Source organism: Colletotrichum chrysophilum (genome assembly GCF_026319265.1).
Source record: "Colletotrichum chrysophilum strain AFK26 chromosome Unknown scaffold_1, whole genome shotgun sequence".
Taxonomy (NCBI): Eukaryota; Fungi; Ascomycota; class Sordariomycetes; order Glomerellales; family Glomerellaceae; genus Colletotrichum; species Colletotrichum chrysophilum.
In genome coordinates this window covers 620,488-643,856 of record NW_026517288.1, presented here as the reverse complement: position 1 = coordinate 643,856, position 23,369 = coordinate 620,488, and the positions used below count along the sequence as shown (strand labels likewise).

The following is a 23,369-nucleotide window of genomic DNA, read 5'->3' as shown; positions in this document are numbered from 1 at the left end:
CGGCCAGTCGAGGCGATGGGTTCAAGACCATCAGTCTCAGTTACGGGCTTCTCGCCCGCTTCCATGAAAATGACAATCGTCGAATGAAAAGAAGACAGGTACTGCGTAGGTTCTGGCAACAATGTGTTCCAGCCAGGCGAGACGGGACCAACCCAAAGCCGCCTCGAATGTCATGGGTTCGGTGTCCCGTGCACCGGTCGATGACCCGACTACCTAGTCTCGTCTAAGTGGATCCCCTTCCCATGCACGTGTAATTATGTAAGGCGTGCAGGGGCTCTTGGGCATCTCCCGCCAGTGGTTCCTGACGTGAGCCTCGCGACCTGCAGGTGCGGCTATTGGACAGCAACCGCGTCGCAACAATCAGCCCAGTTCTTGTCGCAGTCGATTCAACAAGGCGGCCATCGAGACGATTTGTAGCGACGTCTGCGCCTGCGCTCCCTATGCAGTCCCAAAGATGACCTACCGGGGCTCCTTGCCTTCGGGGCAAGCCTTTAATGGCCAGCAGCACCTACCTCAGACATACCACGATCCGTACGGCAATGGCAACTCTAACGGCCAGAACCAAACCTTCCAGAATGCCTCCTATGGCAATCTCGGACAGGCGCAACCTTCCCATGGCAACTTCCATCAATCGCCCGTTCCTTCTCCCATTGTACCTCCCGCGCCCGCGCCGATGAACATGCAGCCAAACGGCTACGGCCACTATCCTCCTGCCTACGGCGGCAACTTCCCGCAGCAGCAGCAGCAACCGCACCAGCCGCAGCCGCAGCAGCACTATCCCCAACATCAAAGCCAACAGTCCTTTGCCCACAGCAATGTGATGAACTCCCCCTTTGTGTCTCCCCACGTACCTCACGCTGCTTTTCCTCCCCAGAATACTCAAGCAGTGCGATCGCCCGCCCTCGTTACAGCATCCGTGCCGACCCCAGCAGCGCCGACCTTCGCCGAGTACCCGCCGCACACGCCGCAACAGCCGCAACATCAAGCCCAATACCAGCAACACTTTCAGCAACCGGTCCAGCCGCAGCCTCGTCATCAGGTTCAGCAACAGCCGCAGCACGTACAACCGCAGGCGACGCAGTATGCCCAGTTCTCTCCGCCATCAATGGGTCACAACCAGAGTGTCCCCGTTCTAAATCAAGCCTTCGCGGAACCCTCGCAAGTACAACCGAGTCCAGAGCCCAACCACGCGAACTCTCCTGTCGTCCAACCTGCCAGGTCCCCCAGTCTGGCGAGGAAGTCGCCTGCCATATCGTCTATGAATTCTCCGGCGGTGTCATCGCGGGGTTCCCCGGCACTGTCCACAAAAGCGAGATCCTACGATACCACCGCGATCCTCATACACGTTGCCGAGGAATGCTTCGAGAAAGCTCACCGCGGCGTCCAAAAGGTCGCTGCGTCGTTAGCGGAGGAGCAGGTGCGCGAATACCAAAAGCTGATCACTACCGGACTCGCCTGCCTTGAGGCGGCTTTCCAGAGCAACCGTCTATCGCCGAGACAAGAGGCCCGGGCACGGTTGAGATATGCCTCCATTCTCTGCGAGGAGACTGAGAACCTTCAAGAGGCCGAGACGGCGCTCAGCAAGGGTATTACTATTTGCGAGAAGGTTGGTTCCACACAGCTCCGCCGTGCTGATCACCGTACTGATATACCCCTAGCATAGATACGCTGACCTGAAGTACTGCATGCAATACCTGCTGCTTAAGGTACTTTTTCAACGAAATCAAAAGGCGGCCTTCATTGCCATTGACAGAAACATATCCGACTCTCAGACGTGCGTCGCTCCCGTTATAGTGAGAACGTGGATATGCTGACTCATGGAACAGTTTCAAGCACCATCATTGGGTCTATGCCTTCCGCTTGCTGAAGGCTACATTCCATGTGCATGCTGGTACTCCTCCTGATGCCCCATTGCTGGAAAATCTTCGCTCTCTTGCGATAATGGCAATTGAGCGTCACGATAGCGCAATGGTAGTGTTTGCTTCTCTCCTCGAAGGTCTCGCACTGCTTCGGGTGATTCGGTTTGATACGATTGAGCGTGTGCAAACCTGCCTTGCTCAGGTATCGAAGTATCAATTCGACCCGATTGTTCGAATTCCGCAGCTAGAAATCTTGACATTGCTTCTCGATCTAGCCTGCAGCATGCACCAAAAGACGCCGGATATCTTGATACACAAGCTGAAGTCTCTTCAAGCGAAGCTGGATGACAACATGGGTTCTTCGACATGGAGCGACTTGAATCCTGAGATTCTGATCCCAATCAACAAACATTCGGCACCAGCCGCTATCCTGAGTGACGACACGAGCGCTATTCTCAGAGCAGGGTCATCGAGACACGATTACGTGGTGATGACGTTCATGAATAGACTCGAGATTGTCGTTTTGACGTAAGTCTCCCAGAGCTGTTTGCATAGGCGCAATGCTAATGCCATGCAGTTATACCTTTAGTGGCCTTGCCGGCATGTACAGACCTGGTCCAGAATCTAGGAGAAGTCACGAGTTCTGGAAGGAGGGGTTTGAAGTATTGGCGAAGTGTGAGTCTAAATGTGGTTCAAATTGGACTGTGTGCTAATTCGATCGAAGGGAACAAAGAAGTGGTGCCAAAGTTGTCTGGCTCGTCCCTGCAGGGGTCTATCGAGCAGGCCAAGTGGAGGACTGAGATGTTCTGCTATCTGCAAGCTCTGACTGGACTGTACTTTGCCACTCATAGCCAATGGTCTAAAGTCGAGCAGTGTGTGGCTCAACTCCAGCAAGCGATTACGCCAGCTGTCAACGACATTTTCAACATCTTCTCGCTATACCTTTCAGGAGTCTACCATCAAGGCACGGGCGACCTTGAGACCGCTCTCATTCTATTTGAGGACGAACGGCTGGACCTACTGGCGGGTTTTGGTAATTCCAGCGGCAAGAAACCAGCATACATGGAGCTGTGCATTCTCGCTGGTCTGAATCGTCTTTGGATTCTCCAAGATCCCGCATACCGCGATTCAATGACTTCAACCGAACTCTTGGACAAGTTGAGGGGGCACTGTATCGAGCACCAGGACCCAGACATCCGGACTGCTTTCAATCTTGTTCAAGCAACAGCTCAGACCAATCCTCCTCCGTCAATGCACCAGATCAAGACGAGCATCACAAACTCGCTGAATGGCTCAAAGGTTACGGGGAACACACATTGCTTGGCGATAGCCCTGAGCATCATGCGGTACAGGCTATTCGACAACGTGGTGGGAGAACAGGCTCTCAAGAGCGCGAAGGCAGCTTCCACGCAGGCCAAGCGGAGTGGGAACTTGCTGTGGATGAGTGTTGCAGATGGCATGTTAGCCGACTCTTTTGAGGTACAGGCAATGTTTGCAGATGCCGAGGCAGCACGACAGACGGCGACAGTGTATGCATCTTACGCGTTGACAGGCAAGGAATAAGCTTCGGTTGAGCTTCGTTTGTAGAGGGCATAGGATCTGGCGTCTGGAACGGTATTTGGTTTGACGTGAGTTGGTGGTTGTTTGGGAACGCATAATACCCCCCCACATGTATCGCTTCCGAGCGAAACGGGCGGCTACTGGGCTGATATCACCCATTTGATCCCGTCACAAAAAAATGCCCTTAATCGAATTCCAAGTAAAAATTCCCGTCCAGTGTTGCTCGCAGGGCTAAAGAGGTGAGGTTGTTTCAGACGGATCATAGATACACTCCGTTGCGTTAACAGCGTCCACCCCCACTTTTTATTGAAATTACGCACGTATAATCCCTATATATATATATATATATTTACTTAACGTTATATAGATATTTATAGTATAGTAATTAACCTATTCTAATAGCTTTAATTAATCTATTTTCATTAAATCTTATTATTTAAGGATATTATAATACCTTTTAAATACTACTATATAGCTTCGTAAGTAAATAATAATCCTTTTAGGTATTAATTATTTATTATTTATTACTAATAGTATTTAGAAATAATAATATATATAATAACTAGTATAAAATACTACTAGAGATCCTCTTTAACGCTCTATTTTACTATTAATTAGAATTATTATATTTATTAAAAGGGTTTATTAAGTTATTACCATTAAAGAAGTTATTAAAGAAGCTATTACTAAAGTTATTATTATTAAAACTAAACTTAAAATTAATAATTTAGTAGTAATTAAATCTATATTATAAAAAAAGTATATACTTAACTATAGCTTTTCTATTATTATAAAGAGCTCTAAAACTATCCTACTACTAAAAAGTAATAATAATATAGAAGAAATAAAAAAAAAATCTATTATACATAATTTAGCTTTAAAATACTTTACTTTTATTAATATTACTATTTTAATTAAACTTAACTTTAGTTAACTTAACTTCTTATTAAATTACTTAATTTATAGATAATATACCTATAGCTTCTTATTATAGCGCTAATAATATATTTATATTATTCTATAATATATTTAAGGAAGAGGATAATATAGGTAATAAAGAACTAACTCTACTATAAATCTAAGTTACTTATAGCTTAACGCTTAAGGTAATAGTTTATTTATTCTTAATTTAACTAGCTATATAAAGTTATACTATAAGTTTTTTTTCCTGTTCCTTAATAAATATTATTTTAGTCTTTTACAATAGTAATATAAACTTTTTATTAATTAATTAGTATAAAATAAAGTAATGAACTAGGTTAGTAATACCTCTATAAGTAAATTAACTATCATAGAAGTATTAGATATATACTTTATATCTCTATTATATAGTTATATATTTAAATACTATTATAACTATAATAATTAATAGTAATTAAGGTTTTAGTAATAGATTTAGTGCGTTTGGCGTATAATGTAGAAAAATACGTATTATAGCGTAAAATTAGCTTTTTTTTATGTTTTTGTATAAGCGGGGAAAAAAGGGGGGGCGGACGCTGTCAACGCAACGGAGTGTACTATGCAGTACGTACAGGGATCAGCATGGCAATTAAGGTCGTCCCGGCAGGTGGACCCGGTCGCGTCAATCATTGCGCGCCGTAGAACCAACAAAAAAAAAAATTCAAGACCGATTACAAGCCCACCCTCTTGCACAGTTCCCCAATGCGCCCCAGGGAACTCGTCGACAATCCACGCAATGTTCCGTGCGAACCGTCTGCGTATTCAAAGCCTCAGGGTATCGCATGTTTGCGTGTCCTGCAAACCATCTACAGCATCGCCATGTAGAGTTCGACCTCCCTTCCTCACGAACGCCACCCTTGCTGGTGGCCGAACGTACTCAGACGATGCCCAGGCACCAGATGCTTCCGAAGCCGCAACGGCCGACTCGACCGACGAGCAACTGCAGAAGCCAAAGAAGAAATCCAAGGGACCTCGCCGCCCGATGACTCCCCGCCGAATCACTCCAACGAAGAAGACAGGGACTTCGGATCAAACCCCGCAGGTCTCCACGGGCGAGCCGACTCCCGAAGTTATCATGGATGTCTATAAATCTTTACAGAGCCTCGAAAGAAGCTATCGTTCGATCAACAATAGGATGGCTGGCCTGCACAGAGAGGCGACAAAGTCCCCCGAAGACTCCGACACGACCGGGAAGGGGGAGAAGCCTATTCTCTATGATGCGTCGCTAGTGCGACAGACAAAAAAGCTGAAGGCCAAGATTGCCACGGTCAAGGGCACTTTGAACGTTCTGAAAGATGTTCTGGGCAACCAGCAGATCCCTCTCGAGAGCTTGACGAAACGACCGAGCGAAACAGCATCTTCGCCTCAGCCCGCCGGCTCGAAAGAGGTTGGAGAATCAGATGCGCAAACGAAACCACGAAAAGGCTCAAAGGCACCGAAGAGTTCAACCAAATCGCAGGGAATGTCGGAGCAAAAGGCAGCTGGGGAGAGAAAGGCGGTGCAATTGACATCGTTGGCCGGTCGCTTTGCTCTTGCGGCTGCCGATGCGTCAGCATCTAGCGCTTTTACCAGTTCCCCAACATCGAAGACACACGACGACGGAAACACTAAGTCGGCCGATCCTAAAAAGAAAGGGAAATCCAAGCGACCCTTGAATGTCGAAAGAGTCCATGCGAACGAGCTGGCCCTGCAACCGGTGGAGCAGGACATGCCTGAAGTACCAAAGTTGTCATATGGTCTTGATAGAGCCCTGTTCAATCCTGGGGTTTACCAGTTGCAAGACCCGCACTCTCGAGTCTACAACTTCGACCCCTACCTGGCAAACATCATGCCAATCAACGAATTTGACTTCAATGCGCTGAAGAAATATGTCACTTCTTCAAAAGACCAGACTTTGTTTGGACTTGCTTCAAAGCTGGAGAAGAGGTACTGCGGATCTACCTCGAGCATGACAGCGATGCTATCACACTTTCACTTCCTGCTTTCTGCGTGGCGGCCGATCAATGCATCGACCTTGAGCCAGACCTTCAGAGCCGAGAATTCCAACTTTACCCAAATCATGCGATCGCCAGCCGCTACATTCCTGCATCTCCGCGATGGGGTCTACTCCATCGATGCGGACAAGGAATTCGATTTTGCTAGCATCCTTAGTATGCTAGGAAAGTCTATGGAGAAACTTTTAACGCTACCACGAGACGAGTTTGAGAGGTATAGAAAGAAGAACTCGGATCAGATTACGGAAGAGGAGCGGAATGCTGAAGAAGCCTTTCACTTCACAACTTTCGGAGACTTTCTCATGCGCTCACAACTGGACGCTTATGATTCACGCTTGCCTGGCACCGGCATGTTCGACTTGAAAACTAGATCTGTTATCTCCATTCGGATGGATGCCACGGGATACCAGAAGGGTCTGGGTTACGAACTTCGGAATCGATTCGGTAACTGGGAATCCTTTGAACGCGAATACTACGACATGATTAGGTCAACGATGCTCAAATACTCTCTGCAAGTGCGGATGGGCCGAATGGACGGTATCTTTGTGGCATATCACAACACTCAGCGCATCTTCGGTTTCCAATACATCAGCCTAGAGGAGATGGACTTGGCTCTTCACGGTACAGAGGACAAACAGCTCGGAGACCTGGAGTTTAAGCTTAGTCTTCACCTGCTCAACAAGGTGCTAGACCGTGCCACCAAGCGTTTCCCAGGACGTTCAATCCGCCTTCACATCGAGACTCGGCCGACCAACCCTCCACTCATGTACATCTTCGCAAAGCCTGTTACGCATGAACAAATCGAGAAGATCCAGACGACTCAACATGCAGCGATTGCTGAATACGAGAAGGAGATTCTTGGACTCGTCCAGGAGGGAGAGCGTGAGCAACTGGAAGCTGAAGACGTAGATTCAGAATTGGAACAGGCGGCTGAGGAAGAAGTCGAGGCTGTTGTGGACGGAAATAGGAGTCAACAGCTGCAGACCCAGGAATTCTGGGAAGAAATGCAGGAGAAGGTGGATGCAGCTATCGAGGATGATGCCTTGGGTGTCGACCACGTGCGCGAAGCCATTCGCGATGCTCTTCAGCAAAGCGGGTTGCTAGAGGCAAGATCTCCCCAAGAAGCGGATACTTACGTCGATGCCTTACTCGGAGTTCTGGTCCGCAGCGCCAAGGATGTTAAGCAAACCAAATCCACGAACGTCGAGAGCGGGTCATTGGCAGTCGAAATCGATGCGGCAGGCGAAATGAGTGTGTCAGACAAGGCGACCACAACCGATGAGCTCACGGAGACTGCGCAGGCAAACGCGCAGGCAGCTGAGACGGAGCTGCTGCAAGACGTTGAGTCTGATGCCGCCGTCGAGGAGCAGGATTCAGCCGCACGCCGGTCTCGCGACACAAGTCTTAAGGAGCTCATTCTTCGCCTCGCCCTAAGCGTGGATGAAAAGCCCGAGTACGACGATATTCAAGCAGCCGACGAAGACGCAGTCTCAGACGACTCTAAGCTTTCAAACTTTGGACTGATTCTCTCGGAGCTTGTAGCCAAATCGAAGGCCAAAGACAGCGGTTTAACTACGAGAGCGGATGAGATCGACGCTCCAAGCAACCCCTTGACAAGCCCGGAACATTCAAGCCAGGAGACTGTCGAGCGCGGACCTGAAGAACAGGAGGATGCGGACGATGAGCTTTTGGGTATGCACTTGACAGTGCGGAACACCGTCAACGGAAATGTGGTGGAACGTCCGGTCTCCAAATCCGAGAGGCTTGATTGGCAACTAGAGTACTCCCTCGATGAAATGGACGTGGCACAGGCTCGGAAGCTTTACAGGCGCCTGAAAGACAGGCGAAGAAAAGCTCTGGAAAAGGGAGACGAGCACCGGGACACTGAGTGGTACAAGATGTTCAAAGGGAATCTGAAGAAGTTCAGTGATGAGGGTCGTCGATATCGCCAGGAGAAGGACAACATTGAGAAAGATTTGCCGGTTCATGTCTTCGGCAAGGATGAAGTCATGACGTACGACGAGGCGTTTGGATATTTGAAGGAGTGGAGGAGGCACCCGCACGAGGAGCTGAATGGTAACGAGTCGAAGGAAGGGAACGTTCTTGATCTTAAGGACGTCGGCGCGGAGGAAAACAAAACGGAGACTGAAGAGAAGCAATCCTCGTCATAGCGAATGCACGACAAAGAAAACTTGTAAACTCATTGTATATAATCACCTGTACAATAGAAGCCTGGGAGAATGACGATGTATCCTGGTTATTCATCTCTGACCATCACGCACGTGATTTGGCGTCCACACGTCTTTGCGGGAGGTTTGTCTTCTTTAGAGTAGACCTCTATTTTAGCTGTGCTAGAGCGACTACGTTTCCTATGAGCTCATGTGCACTCTACCTTACCTTACTGTCGTCGCCGTCATCACCTGTATCGTCATCGTCATCTCTGCTGTCGCCGTCTCTGCTGTCGCCGTCTCTGTCGTGATAGTCCTTTCTACTGCCGTCATTTTAACTACTATCTATAACGAAGGTATAATTCGAATTTTAGGTATGACGTATACAGGAAATCCAGCCGCGCAGTCACAGGAAAACCACGCGATCTCCCTTACTACTGAAGCTCCACTGGTCCTCAGAGACCAGGTTACCTTCAGAACGTTCAGGGCTTGTATTCACTTCTTGATTCGCAAACCACTAGCGAGAAACCTCCCAACCGAGTTGACAATACACGCCAACGTTCTAAACGCCACTTCTTTATGTTCTTCGCTCACTTCGCACTGCTCGTAATGCCAAGCCTCGGATGATTGGGTGCCGCCAAGGGTTCATGCACGATGCTGACGCTGACCTCTGTCCCAGCCTATTTGAAGCCTGGTCTCAGCGTTGTTTAAATCTTTCAACCGCATTCAGGCTTTTCGAAGATGCAGTCACTCTCTGTCACTAGAGGTTCTCGACTTTCATGTCAGATGCTCGAATCTATCATGTCTCCTGCGGTAGACTCACAACCCGACGAGGTTCAAGCACACTTGAGCAGTCCTCTTGTCTCTGATAAGCAAGAATCATCAAGGCATTCGTCCCGTCTACGAAACTTCCTCAGGAACTGGCAAAGACTGTCTTACATCTCAATCCCGACCTGTTTACCTGACATAGTCACTTTTCATCTCTGTGGACGCTGCCGCGAGCTTGAGGAGAGACTTCTGCGCCCACAGCTACCAATTATCAGTGTGCATGATCATGAACTGGCCGAGTTCAGATATGAACATCACGACTGGGACACTCTAAAACAGTCATCTGAAAGAGGCTGCAGACTTTGTCAGGTTTTCAGAGCCGGCTGTCTAACCCAGTTTCGGGAGAATTCCTCAGATAACAGGCTGGAGACCATGAAAGAAGTAGACAGCTGGATTCAGAGCCACGCGTCAGGACCAACCCTTATTGATGGTCGTGTCATAAGAAGAGCGCTTCGCCAGAGGTCCGATGGGCGCACTAATCTGGAGACTAACAATCCGACGCACAGCTGGGATTGCAGTTTTATTTCCTTCAGATTCCTCAGCTTTGAGAAAAGAGCCGGCTTTCTAATTGGGAATGATGAAGGCAAGTTCGTTAGTTATTTCTCCCGAGAAACAGACCGAAAGCCAAGCCTTCAAGGATGTCAAAATCTGATTGGACACAGGAAATACCTCCAGCTTACAAAAAGGGGGGTTCATGGCCAGGAAATGTGACAAAATTCCAGACTTGATGCTCGCTAAGCAATGGATTTCGCACTGCAATCACGACGACCACATTTGTATAGAGAGATACACGTCTGAACAACCAGATCAGAGCGAGAATCCCATACGTCTTCTGCAAATAGATAAAGATGCTCACCGGGTCCGGCTAATTCAAACAATTCAAGGGGAAAGATACGAGTACGTCACTCTAAGCCATCGATGGGGCCACAAGAAGACCGCATCAACCAGGAAGGAAAATGTCCACAGCCACGTACACAGAGGGATTCAGACGTTAGATCTCCCTGCAACATTCAGAGACGCTGTTATTGTGGCACATACTATTGGATACCAGTACTTGTGGATCGACTCGTTGTGTATCGTACAGGACGACACGCAAGACTGGGAGCTTGAGTGTCCTCGAATGGCATCCATTTACCAGGGCTCCGTTTTGACCATAGCGGGAACAGCAGCGATAGACTCTCATTCCGGTTTATTGAGAGAACGGGAGTTTCTTGGGAACCCTTCATACCAAACGAAGCTGCGATATCGCGATGAGCTTGGCAATGCCCAGGAGCACCTAACTCTGTACTACCCAGGACGACCCTCTACCCGCGGTGGTCCCCATGACACCTTCCTTGAGTTACCTGAAGACCATGCTCGGAGTTCAGTACTGCAAAGCCTCGGTTGTACGCTTCGCGACACCCTCTCTGAATTCCCCGAAGTGCCGGACCACAACTCCGTACTGCAAGGCCGTGGGTGGATTTTCCAAGAGGGTCTCCTTTCGCGCCGCACGCTCAATTTTGCTCCAGGACAGATGTACATGGTATGTCATCAGGGTGCACGATATGAGACGAGCCTTTATCAGGGGGCGTTCTCTCATCCTGAGTCAACTGTAAACCCAACCTATCCTCCCGTTCATGCAACAAGGTGGGAGACGGATTTCGGATATTACCGTTGGTGGAGGGGAACAGTTGCAAAGTATTCGTCGTGCCAATTGACCACCATCATGGATCGCTTGCCAGCATTATCGGGAATCGCAAATCGCTTCAAGCCTCCCGAGCCGGATCAATACCTTGCTGGGATATGGAGACATGATATCCTGAGATCTCTGCTTTGGAGGCGCAGAGGGAAGCCACACAGCGATGCACCTGCTGAATATCTTGGGCCCAGCTGGTCTTGGGTGTCTGTACCAGCCAGAATCGAGTTTATATACGTTGAAGACGGCAGTACATCAGTATCTTGTGCAAGTTTGATGTCCGCTGTTACAGTGCCAAAGGGAGTCGATGCCTACGGAAGAGTTGCCAGTGGAACGATATTGATTCGAGGCAAGGTATCCAAAATAGCCTTTGAAGAAGCTGTTCAGAAGGACGAGCAGTTTTTGAAGCCACGGCCTGTCATTTCCAGACCTGGTTGGTACGAGCCTCCAGAGTTCTATGTTGACGACCCCGGGTGGACACCTCCTGTATCTGGATCTGCAGAAGTAGATGATGCTCCTGACGACGAAACATACCCAGAACCCCCGAGATTTCTGCTCATGCTGATCAGCATTGTGCGGTTTATTGGTGGCAGGGCATACCTATTGGCTCTGGAGCGAGTGTCTGGGAAGGAGCTCATATACCGACGGCTCGGTGTTGTCGTCAGGAATCAGACGCGAGTCGACATTGATGAATTTGTGGAAAGCTTCGAAGATTGGGAAGAAACTGAGATAGCTATCATTTGACACAAGGGATGATCGAGACGAGATTGTTACAACCATAGATTGGCTTGCAGCTGATGAGTTCGAAATTCCAAATTCCATTCGGAAGGCTACTTCATGAATGCGAGTGGTCTAAAACACAGTGCCATCACTCTTGATGATGATGGGACTCGACTTCGTCTTCGGCCTCCGCTGCGCCGCAACCTCACGCCCGGACTTCCACGTACCAGCCTCCAGGAGTTGCGCCATGCTGAGCTGAACACCATCACCCATGCGGGGTTGGATCTTGCCGTACAGCTTGTCAATCAGCACCAGCGTCATGGCTCTCCACTCAACAATCACATCGTCTCCCGCATCAAACATGGGCAGCTCTTCACCCGATGCTTTCAGTCCGCGGTCGAGCGTGTCTTTCTTCAGGACAAGCACACCGAGATCGACGAACAGACCGCCGTTGCGGTATTCTGGTAGAGCGGTCAGAGAGTCTGCGTTGGTCCATTCCAAACCCAAGACCCTCTGGAACGGAACCATCAGGGAGTAAGTAAGCCATTGAGTGAGCTTATGGAAGGGTTGGATACCCTCTGCGGGGTCAGAGCTGCCGGATGTGTTCTTGAGAATGCTCAAAGGCCATGCGTCGCCAATCGGTGTGCCATTGATTGTCGTACGGTCCTTGGGCCAGCAGGGAATAAGAAGAGTTTGGAGGGTATCCCAGAGGAAGAGAACGTCGAGCTTAGCGGAGTCGCCGGCTGACTTGATCAAGCAGTCTGAAGTTCCATTAGTGGGGACTTACATCTAAGTTATGAAAATACGAGACTTACCAACCAGGTTACCTGGGCGGCCTTCAGCTCCGAAGACATCTGGGTGAGCGAGCAAAGAGCCTCCCAAGCTCCTGAGAAGCGCCGCACGAGAATCAACTCCCAACATGGGGTTGCTGTCAGACACTTGGAAGCCCTTTGCAAGCTCGTCGGTCTGGAGCTTCTGCAGCCCCTTGCCTATTCAAAACATGTAAGCTTTCCATACACAGAAAAATAAAGAGCCGTAGTGCTTGCCATCGACTATAGGAATGGATCCTGAGGTATAAGACAAGGACTTGAACATATGAAGACTGGCTACAGCGATTCCCTCACTACGCTCATAGACTTGATCGGTTCCGGGCTCTGTATATCTCCAGTGGTCGCCTGCACCAGCATCCAAAAGTACGGAGACAAAGAAGAGGTCGATGAGACGGCGGGTCACTTCAGTCTTGTCGCACCCCTCCTTCTTCCACTCCTCTATGATGTTGGCGACGCGGGGCACATTTCCGACTTCAAAATGTTGCCAGCGCCCGTGAGGAGGGATGGTGTCAAACTTGTCTGGGCCGTAATCACGCTTAAGGTGACATGTTAGTAGGAGACAAGACTGAGAGAATCGGATATCCCTTACTTTGATCACAGAAGCAACGAAGTCAACAACCTCATCCAGCTTATCTTCCCGAACCTCAAAGTGGCTCAGCTTGCCAGACTTGGCCGCTTCTCCCACAATCTTGGACCGATCGCGGACAGCCTTAAGGGAAAGCAAATACTTGACTTGAGAATCCATGGTGAATATCGATGAATGGTAAAAGGAAATAGGTTTGGATGAGATCAAAGAGTGTGAAGGTGGTCGTTCAGCCGCTGCAGCAGTGGTAAGCCGGGGAACCCCGCACTCATATAGCACTCGTGACAGGCCTGGTTCAAGCCACTTAGGCGGTGGATGTGCCTAGCAACAGGGCGCTAGTGACCTGGAAACACTGATGCATGCAAGGGATATCGGGAGGCTCCGACGAGCTTATCTCGATTACAAGAGGCGGTGGCCCCCGGGCAAAGAGGAGAACGGTCCACGACTCCATCAAGGGACAACATTGAACGTCGTGATTTGACTCGAATTGCATTACTTTTAGTCAGACCCCTTTGCAATGAGCCTAGCAAACAGTGGAATTGATCCTAGTTATTGACCTGGCAATGCGGGGTAGTGACGTTTCGAAGGCCAAGATGCATTACCATCACGCGCCGCTGAGCCCCGAAACGCGACGGATATGCATGCAGGCCCATGCAGACAAACGTAGCTGTCTTCATTAAGTAGTTTGTCACTGCATCAAGTTTGACAAAGACTAACTTCTCAGTCAAGCGTACTCAACAGCCAAGACAGCGAGAAACACGTTCCGGGTCACTGATAGACTATCGACACCAGTTGTTAACTTCAATGCGTGATAATATTTACGATGGCCCCAGAGGTATCTATACGACTGTTAGCAATGGCGACCCCGTCCATTTGAAGTGACGACAGACCATTGCAATGTTCTCGACCTATTTTTGACCAACTCCCATGATGTTCCTTTCCTTAACGCCTGCTTTGCATTACTGTGATATCCCATTGAGGGCAACTCGATACCGGTAAAAGCGATCAACATCCCTGAGCCATTCATCGCCTTGGGAAACCGGGCGGGTTGAAGCCCGGAGGCGGCATAAAACCCGCAGGAGCGGGAGGAGTTCCAGTCTGGCCCGGAGGAGGGACGGGAAAGTTAGGCGGAGGCGCAGCGAACCCTTGAGGCGGAGGACCGCCGCTAGGAGGACGGAACCCGGGGGCGCCGGGGTGGAAGTCGGCAGGGTTGGTGTAACCACCCTGGCCTTGGGGCGGACGTGCTGGCAGACCGGACGGAGGAGGCGGGAGGACGTGACCACGACCGGCCCCGGGTCCTCCCATATTGTGCGGCGGCGGCACCGCATTGTACTGCGCAGGTCCTCGAGGGGGAGCGAATCCGGCAGGGGCCCCAGGATTAGGTACGGGAACTGGTAGACCGTTCGAGGGGTCGAAACCGGCGGGCGCAACGGGTACGGCGCCTGCAGGAGGGCCATTCCCGTTCATCAAGAAAGCTGGCGGTACTGCCTGGATCTCGGGCACGATGTTCCTCTTCTTCGCCTGTGCAGCCAGTTCACGCTCCGCTGCATCACCATGCCTCTCGCCCTTTCCGTCCTTCTTGAATGCATATTGAACCGAGACTTCCTTGCTGGCAATGTATTGTCCGTGCAAGTTTGCTATAGCTGCATCGGAGCTCTCGAAGTCGGCGTACGAAATAAAACCGAAACCCTTGGAGTTGCCACTGTCTTCCCTGGCAACCTTCGGCAGGCTGACCAGCGGTCCAAAGCGCGAGAACGTGTCGTACAGAATCTTTTCGTCGACCATAGGATCCAAGTTACCAACGAAAAGCTCGGCGCCAACTTCTGCCTGCTTTTGCTTGTCGGCACTGGCTTTGTTGACGCGCAGCGATTTGCCATATAGCTTGATACCGTTCATCACGTTCGCGGCGTACTCTGCGTCTCCGGGGGTGCGAAACTCGACGAAACCGAAACCTTGATGATTCTGGGTGACGCGATCGCGGGGCATGTGGATGTTGTGAATGGGGCCCATCTGGAGCATTATCTCGTAAACCATCGCCGGGCTCGCGCGCTCGTCGATGTTTCCGATGTAGATGGTCGCATCTTTGTCCTGTTCCCTACACAACCAGATGGTTAGCTTACTTCTCCATGCGCTTGGATCGAGACGCACCAATGCCTGTTCTGCGCCATTTTGGTTTTCTGACACTCCTAGTGCGATCAAGAACCCAGAGGTAAAGAAGATGAAATGCGTGGGTAAAGGTGTGTTTGGGCGAAATGACAGCAGTTGGCCAACCTCCCGCCTGGAAATTTTGGCCTCGACATGAACGCGGTCGAGCTGCGAAAAGGTACGTACCTTATCGCATTGCAAGGTCCGATAAGAAAGCTTGCGTGGTTGTTCCGGCCCCACTGGAGTCGCGAATTTTCCGGTGAGGCAGCTGAGAAAAAGTTCAGGTCCAGTCCAGCGCATCCACCATCGCCCGTCCGAACGCACGACGACGAGACCCCGCGTATACAGGCGAATACCCCCGTCGAGCACGAGACTTGACCGGATAGACCAAAACTTCACACGTCCAAGTCTGATACCGCCGTGAATATGTTCGCCCTCTCCGAAGAGTCCAAGGTACTACAGCGCCCCGCAGCTTGCATGCCGTCGCATCAAACAGAAACTCATCATCGATTCTACAGGAGCGCATTGGCAAGATCATTGAGATCTCCCGCGTCGCCATTCACTAGTATGCTTCCATCACATTTCCATGACTTTTGACCAAATTACTGACAGAGCTGTAGTGGCTACCTTCCCTTGATCCTCTACCTTGGTACGAACGACATGTCGAACGATAGATAACCATCGACCTGAAACTGACTTTCCAACCACAGGCTACACTCGCAGCGAGCCTCGCCCGCCTTTCATTCGGTATGCTTTATTTTCACGGTATTTGTCGCTGACTTGAAAGCTAACCCTTCGCAGCCTCCTGTCCCCCCTCTCTTAAATGACAAGCGGCTCGACGTCAACTTTATGTACTATACAAGGCTTTCGGAAAATACCTTCAGGCAAGCTGGTATTTCAGGGATGAAATCATGGATATCCGGCTTGGAAGGCTTGGGAGGAGAAGGCCACGGCCTCGACGAACTGTACAACTAGATATGTAATCGAATGAAACCTCTCTGACGACCCAGACGTTTTCCCGTATCATGGATTGGTCTCAATGCAATGGGAGTGAGCTTTCGAACAGAAATCTGGAGTTGGGGCCTGTCGATCGACCCTAAGTCGGAGACCCAGAAGGACTCGATCTAGGGGTCGACTGCGCTTCATTCCAACAGAGCAAAGATACAGGATGGGCAGGCTCAAAAGCAGGTCAACGTGAAGAACAGATCAGTGGGGCAGAAAGGAAACGCTCCGTAGATGAGCTATTCTGCGTACGCCCTCAACGCCGAAAACGTTGTATTGGGTAATGCGCAATTGATGACCGAGGTGCGCCTGTGATTTCTAAGCCTTCCGAATGTAAGAGATCGGCCCAAACTGGAACATGCACCCATCAACACTGCCGTGACAGCTAGAGTCACTGACGTCTGCTTCCCTCGTCACGATGAGCCGTTGAAGAAGTCGGTTGTGGCTAGAGCTCCAACTATCGTGGCGGAGCCGCAATTTTGCGAGCTAAAAAATGACGTAGCAATTTTTTGTAAGCTGCTGTCAGCCACACTAAAGCTTCACTCACTCAGCTACCATCTTCAACTTCCACCTCGAGAGCCGACGTCGATAGACTGCACGAGGTGGGTTTACATCTGCATTTTGAAATGTGACGGAAGGTCTCGTTTCTATGTCAGACAGCAAACATGCGGGCCTCTCACCCGCGCTCGTCGAGTCCATCGCCGGACTCTCGGCCGGCTCAGTCGCGACGTTGACGGTTCATCCGCTTGATATCGTTAAGACTCGGATGCAAAGTAAGTAAACCCCTTTTTGAGATCTGAAATCACAGAAGACTGACTGAATACGCAGTCCACAGAAGCACTGCCGGAACCTCGACCAGCCTGACCACAATTTCCCTCATCCGCAGTCTCACCCAGAACCCGCGCCCCATCGCATCCCTTTATCGCGGACTGACGCCTAATCTCATCGGTAACGCCTCAAGCTGGTCAGCGTTCTTCTTTTTCAAGAACCGTGTTGAGCGCGCCATTGCGTACTGGAAAGCCGGGCCGCTTGCGACCTCACACGGCTCAGGCGCAGACTCGCGAAGTCTGACGAAAGAGGTGCTCTCAACGCAGGACTTCTTCCTCTCATCCGCCCTCGCCGGCGCCCTCACCCAAGTCCTGACGAACCCTATTTGGGTGCTCAAGACACGCATGGTATCATCTGATCGCACCGCCGTGGGCGCGTACTCCAACATGTGGTCTGGGGCGCGCCAACTGTACATGACTGAAGGGTTGAGAGGATTCTACCGAGGACTCGGAGTGAGCTTGATCGGTGTTTCGCATGGCGCGGTACAGTTTGCTGTGTACGAGCCTGCAAAGAGAATGTACTTTGCCGGCCGGAGGCAGAAGGGTGACAACGGGGGCCGGCTAAGCAACGAGGCGACCGTTGTCATCTCGACAGTATCGAAGCTTGTGGCCGGTGCTGTTACCTACCCCTACCAAGTCCTGCGCAGCAGACTGCAGAACTATGATGCTGATGAGCGGTTCGGACGCGGAATCAGAGGTGTCGTGAGGAGGATATGGCAGGAGGAGGGATTCAGGGGCTTCTATCGAGGCCTGATGCCGGGTGTTGTTAGGGTGATGCCAGCTACCTGGGTTACGTTCCTTGTGTATGAGAACGTCAAGTTCTACTTGCCTCACTGGGCAGAGTAATTTTAATGATAGCGATGAATCAAAGGCTATCCACTCAACGTCTGAAACTGGTCTTGATGATGTTGACTCGTATGCCAAAGGTCGGCTGTGAACAACGATGGCGTTCTCGATCATGTATGAAGCTCGCAATGCTTCAACATATGATTCCAAACCATGATTTAGGGTTTGAATCAAGCCGGTCTTTCCACGGTGCTAGCATCAAACCAAGAGACGCTGCTCATGATGCAGGGAAAACAGCGACGCGGTTGGGGAATCAAAGACGGCTCATTTCTCAAAGGAGTTTCTGATGAGAGCCGAATTGGTTGAAATCATTCATCACTTCAACTCATGCGCAACCAAGTTTTTGAGCCGGCCGATAGTAAACTTATCAAGAAACGTGGTCTGCTACCTGCTCCAGACAATACGCCACGCTGATGCGAGCTTCCAGCATACTAGGTCAAAGCTCCCTGCCGTAGCTTTGAGGTGGAAGAGTTGAGGCGATCACCATGTCTATATAAATAGTAACGGTCAAAGGCTAGCCACAGGATATGCTCTTCTCACATTCCCTTGAGGCTGCCCAACTTGAGTATATGACTGCGGTAACGAAATGTAAAAATGCATTGCCCATCAACTTCTCAAGCATTCGCAGTACGATACTCAGTGAAACTCGTCGGCAATGAATTATGCGCCCAATCGGCAACAAATATAGCTCTCACAGTTGCGGAAAACAAAGCAAGCCACGGTTCAAATACAGTCTACCACCACAGCTGATGCATAATCTCACACTTATGAGTTGAGGCCATGAGAAATATCTCGATGATGGACTAGAGGGACGAAAGGATGAACATCAGATCAACCATGTCGAGTTTCGTGTTAGCTTTCGATCAAAGAGTAAACATCCTTCATGATTTTATAGGTCCATTGTAGCTATACGTATCAAAGTGGTCCAGTGTCGTGGATAGACCGCCTGGTGCAGCTTCAACGCCCAGAACCCAACGCTGCTATAGTTGACTGTCAATCACACCGACTTTCGAAGCATACCAGGTTCTTCAACGATATTCTCAAAAGCTCGCCAACCATTGACGTAATGCGATATGGGTGACACATTCCACTGAAGCTTCACTTCCTTGGGGAAATAGAAACCCCCTGAAGCCGCGATGATGTGAGGTCGAAACAAGGCAAGATGAAGCGAAGAAACCGCCACAAAGTCTTGGTTTCTTCGTCATCAGATTAAAGAACAAAAGTGCGTATAATGATGCAAGATTTCTCATTTCCTTGACGCAACCTAGTAATATAAACAGCGGCATTACCCGTTTACAACTCAGTGAGGCGAGAAGGATCTCTCCCAAGCTACGACCAAGAACCCCAAGAAACAACGGAGAAACACGGCCGAGTCCTTAATATAATCAAATCCCCCGAGCGTCCCCCGTTTCATATGCTTCTATTCTTCGATCCAAAGGACCCTTGGTATCTCCTCGGCCCTCTTGACGAAACATGACTGACACCCTCGACGATGAGCAGCATGTAGCAGCATGGCCACCGCCACAGAACGCAGAGAAATAACAGCCGAGGCTTACGAAGTACTTTTCAACTCTCGGCACTTCTATCACGCTTCATTTTGACCGCAATCTATCCCAGATATTGCGGTACATCCCGTCAGCCGCCAGCTGTCAACACGCATGACCTCGAAATCAGGGGGTGGTGAAGAGGAAGATCAACATCGAATCACGATCACCCTTTCTCCCAACTCCACTACCACAAAAAACAACTCACCAGTCAAAATTCAGAGCCCATCCACGAAGGAATAGAAGACCACTGTAGAACCCAATGACACAGACCTGCCCATCCAGTACATCCCACGATCACAGCTCAGTAGCGGGCGCACCCTTTTCAGTGTCCACTCCGAGACAAGAGATTCACCAGAAAGACACACACGCAAACCCGCACACCCCTCGAAGCCCCCCGTGCGAAACATGGTCCTCTCCTCACAGCAGAAACATCACCTCGGCCGCCGAGACCGACGGATATCATGATCCGTCTGGGATACACCCAACCAGCCAAGCCCACGTCCACATAGCCAGCCCAAAGAGGCCACTCACACGCAAAACCTAATCTGCTATATCGCCCAATGCCGTGCAAAACCACCCCACCTCACTTGTCACTCAGACAGGAGCACACCCTCTCACCGCGTCCCCTCCCGGCCTCTCCCCGGCGCCCACGATGTCCCCGTGAGTGATCAGAGTGGTGTGAAGGACACGAGACCCAGAGGAAGACAGAAGACACCTCCACCCCTAACGGTCCCTCCCATCGGACGGGAAACCGCATCGGCGCAACCCTCCCTAAACCTCCCACCGCGGAAAGCCGCATTACATGACCGTCCGGGAATGCATCAACGCATCTCCCGCCTTCTCATCTCAATGCGCAAATGCATCTTCCTCGAAGGGTTGCTCCTTCGAATCGGAAGCTTCCAGAGATGCGGACTCAACGAGAGTCCAGACACACTATGGCCCCCTAAAAGGCAGGCAGGGTCCATATTGGTTACACGAACAAGGCGGAAAAGAAAAGGGGCCAGTCAAGCAATCACGATCCTGTTGCTCTTCTCGGCATCTTCCTGCAGTGATGCGTTGAAAGGAGGGGTAAGTGCAGGATCTCACGAAAACTGTCAAAGTCACGCCGCGTCAGGAGCGAGCAGCAGGAGCCGGCAGAATCTGTCACATTTCACAAGATCTGGGGGGGCTGGCTGTCTGGCTGGCTTGGGTCACGGTTGGTCGTGATTCTCCCGGGTCGGGGTGTCGTCCGACTTGAGACTGACCACGTCGGGGCCTGTAAACCTCGTCATTGTGAGCGGTAGAAACGACTTCTTCATGTCATGTTTCGCGAAGCGCGAGACTGTTGGACCAGTAGCGATGGAGAGAAGGTAGAGAGAAGGGAACAGAGGGGAGGGGAGTGTGGTGCAGATACAACGTGTGCCCAAACTGTAGCTCGGCGCGATATCAATCGCCAGCCAGCCGTAAGAATCCCCAAAGTCCGATCTGCTACCCAAGCATTCCTCTCCCGATCTCAGACACGCGCGACCACGCAGTCAAAGCTACACAAGCACTCATTTCCTCCATTCTCGTTCCAGTTATCCCCGCGACTTGTGTCCCCGTTGGGCCTGTCTGTCCGTGTGGCCGCCTCTCGAGACATGGCAAGAGAGACATGTTCAGCAGTAAAGACATGTACCTAGTAGAGAGACACATTCAAGAAAGAAGGAAAGGCCAAAGAACCTGCAACACGGTCTCTGAGGAAGAGAGGAAAAGAGAAGAAGGGCGCGGGGCACCAACAGCTGTTGGCATGTTCAACGGCGCGGATCCGAAGCTCCGCGGGGGCGCCACCTACGAAGAGACTTGGACGAGGCTTTGCTTTGCGCAGAAAAAGGTGAGATGTGAGGGGCGAGACCGTCCTAACCCAAGGTAGACAGGCAAGGACAACATGTGCGCAGCTATCCCCAACGTCCTTACCTTGACCACCTGATTCCGAGACTCCTCACTTTCTGGATCCTGCTCCTCATGTACTTCTTGCTCCGCGTGCGTGTGTCCAAGCTTGGGGGACCGCAGGAATGCTCGAGCAACGGCTTCGCAGGACGGCTTGGACGACCTAGTGGGAGCTTCAATCTTGCCAGCCAGCCATTCACGATACAATGACGGTTGCGCAGATCGCTGAGCTCCCCTTCTCCCTTGCCCACCACGCTCGGCTCCAGAACAAATCACGCAAAGCCATCATAAGGGTCCAGCCTCTAGCGTGGCAAAACTGCCGCTTTACTCCGTAGGGGGCAACTCAATATGGCTCCACGCCGGACGTTCGACGTCGACCTGGGCGGCGCCGAACAAGCATCACCCCTACTCCGAGTCCCCATTCCGTCTCCCGACCACTGATCAACGGCGTACTTGATAGTTGCCATTTTAGCAGCGCAATCCAGTAGAGATTCAGCAGCCGTCCTCATGCGCTGCGCCGCCGTTGGGGGGTTTCCAAAGTCGGAGGCCCATTGACGCAGAACAACGTGAGTCATCTGATATGGTTGATCCAGGGCTGTAGCCAATGGCTTGCAACGGCGACAACTCCGAGTCCCGAGTCCCGGCGTCCCACACACATCGCAGCCTGTCCCAGAAGACACAAAGGAGGAAAAAAAAGTGTCCGCAATCGTTGGAATTGCCACGAGGACGGGAAAGCGGGCGGCGGGCTGGCTCCCAGCGAAAACGACAACGTCGCTACCTAGCGGATCGTCTAACTCCACCCTCGCACTCGCCCCCCGCGCGCGAAAGAAAATGTGATTGTGCGACAGAAGCTTTTCGCGGGAGGGAACCCGAACGTCGCGACGAACGAATCTGTAACGGCCCTCTTCCAGATGATCAGGAGTCATGTTCCCCCTTCCTGGCCCTGTCTGTGTCTGTTCCCATGCAACACAGACCGCCTGGAGAGGGGATAGAAGAAAAAACAACGAAGGGACCCAAGACGTTGTCAGGATAACGTACTGCCGTGCTCGTTTATGACAGAGTTTAGGCGCTCGGCCGGGGTTCAATTCGAGGGAACGAAAAGAGACTCGCCAAAGAAGCCTGTCAATTAGCGGGACCGTTCGCGATGACATCGTCAAAAAGGGTAGCGTGAGGGAAAAAATGAAAGAGGCTTCCTAGTTTCCTCGCTTTGGCCTGCCTAGCTGGAGCTTTCTGCAGCGTCTCGGGCGCATCAGATTGTCGCATTGTCATTCCTCATCTGCATATGGGCTGCCTTACAATCGCGATCTCCCTCTGATGACGGAGGGTCGAGCGGTGGGGAACCGAGGACGTGGGTGATGAGATGACTGATGGGCAAGATGTGATCGGAGGCGAGTGATCGGACGCGATGGTCCAGTATGGAGGTGCCGTTACCATGGGTTTACGACGCAGGACGCGAAGCCTATTGCGAGCAAATTCTGACTTGTCAGTGTCCGAGAGCGCACTGCGTGTGGCCATCGGTCCAAGTCGACGATTTGAGACTATCGAGAAAGAAGTCCGTTTGGCGTCGCAAAGATTGTTGCCAATCGGCCCCGTGGTCGGCCGCCGGATGCGCTGTGGTTTGGGAACTCGTCCGCCCCTGGGCCATATTTGCTCCTTGGCCTGGCTATAGCCAGAGGGGGGGAAAGCCGCTCTCTCCACCTCCGGGCGGGTTTCGGAGTCAGAAGGACGTGAGATGTGCCTCCGAAGGACCTCACGACATGATCGACTGTCCATGCCGGTTGATCGCGTTTCCGTGACCTGTCAAATTTCGATATTGCACGGGATGCGTCCGTGGGCTTTGTGGCCCCGAAATCCCATAAATCGAGTGGCTCGGAGGAGGATAGCTGTTTTGGGAAATTGGGCCGCGATCAAAATGGAAGA

The 23,369-nt window shown here is 51.0% G+C and overlaps 5 protein-coding genes across 5 annotated transcripts; 3 read left to right on the top strand and 2 right to left on the bottom strand.

Moving 5' to 3' along the window:
• Positions 1–454: 454 nt before the first annotated feature.
• COL26b_000170 (uncharacterized protein) lies at positions 455–3,422 on the top strand (the record flags this gene model as incomplete). Its single annotated transcript, XM_053173140.1, has 5 exons — positions 455–1,606; positions 1,659–1,774; positions 1,827–2,387; positions 2,437–2,534; positions 2,584–3,422. The coding sequence occupies 5 exons, from the start codon at positions 455–457 to the stop codon at positions 3,420–3,422; spliced, it is 2,766 nt and encodes a 921-aa protein (XP_053042846.1).
• Positions 3,423–5,115: 1,693 nt separating this feature from the next.
• COL26b_000169 (uncharacterized protein) lies at positions 5,116–8,544 on the top strand (the record flags this gene model as incomplete). The annotated part of the gene is made up of 1 exon (XM_053173139.1): positions 5,116–8,544. The coding sequence occupies one exon, from the start codon at positions 5,116–5,118 to the stop codon at positions 8,542–8,544; it is 3,429 nt and encodes a 1,142-aa protein (XP_053042845.1).
• A 3,352-nt stretch (positions 8,545–11,896) lies between these two features.
• On the bottom strand, positions 11,897–13,339 carry COL26b_000168 (uncharacterized protein; the record flags this gene model as incomplete). Its single annotated transcript, XM_053173138.1, has 3 exons — positions 11,897–12,525; positions 12,580–12,753; positions 12,889–13,339. 3 exons carry the CDS (start codon positions 13,337–13,339, stop codon positions 11,897–11,899), a joined length of 1,254 nt encoding a protein of 417 aa, XP_053042844.1.
• An 861-nt stretch (positions 13,340–14,200) lies between these two features.
• Positions 14,201–15,345, bottom strand: COL26b_000167 (uncharacterized protein; the record flags this gene model as incomplete). The annotated part of the gene is made up of 2 exons (XM_053173137.1): positions 14,201–15,272; positions 15,326–15,345. 2 exons carry the CDS (start codon positions 15,343–15,345, stop codon positions 14,201–14,203), a joined length of 1,092 nt encoding a protein of 363 aa, XP_053042843.1.
• Positions 15,346–16,973: 1,628 nt separating this feature from the next.
• COL26b_000166 (uncharacterized protein) lies at positions 16,974–17,997 on the top strand (the record flags this gene model as incomplete). Its single annotated transcript, XM_053173136.1, has 2 exons — positions 16,974–17,097; positions 17,153–17,997. 2 exons carry the CDS (start codon positions 16,974–16,976, stop codon positions 17,995–17,997), a joined length of 969 nt encoding a protein of 322 aa, XP_053042842.1.
• Between the last annotated feature and the right edge of the window lie 5,372 nt (positions 17,998–23,369).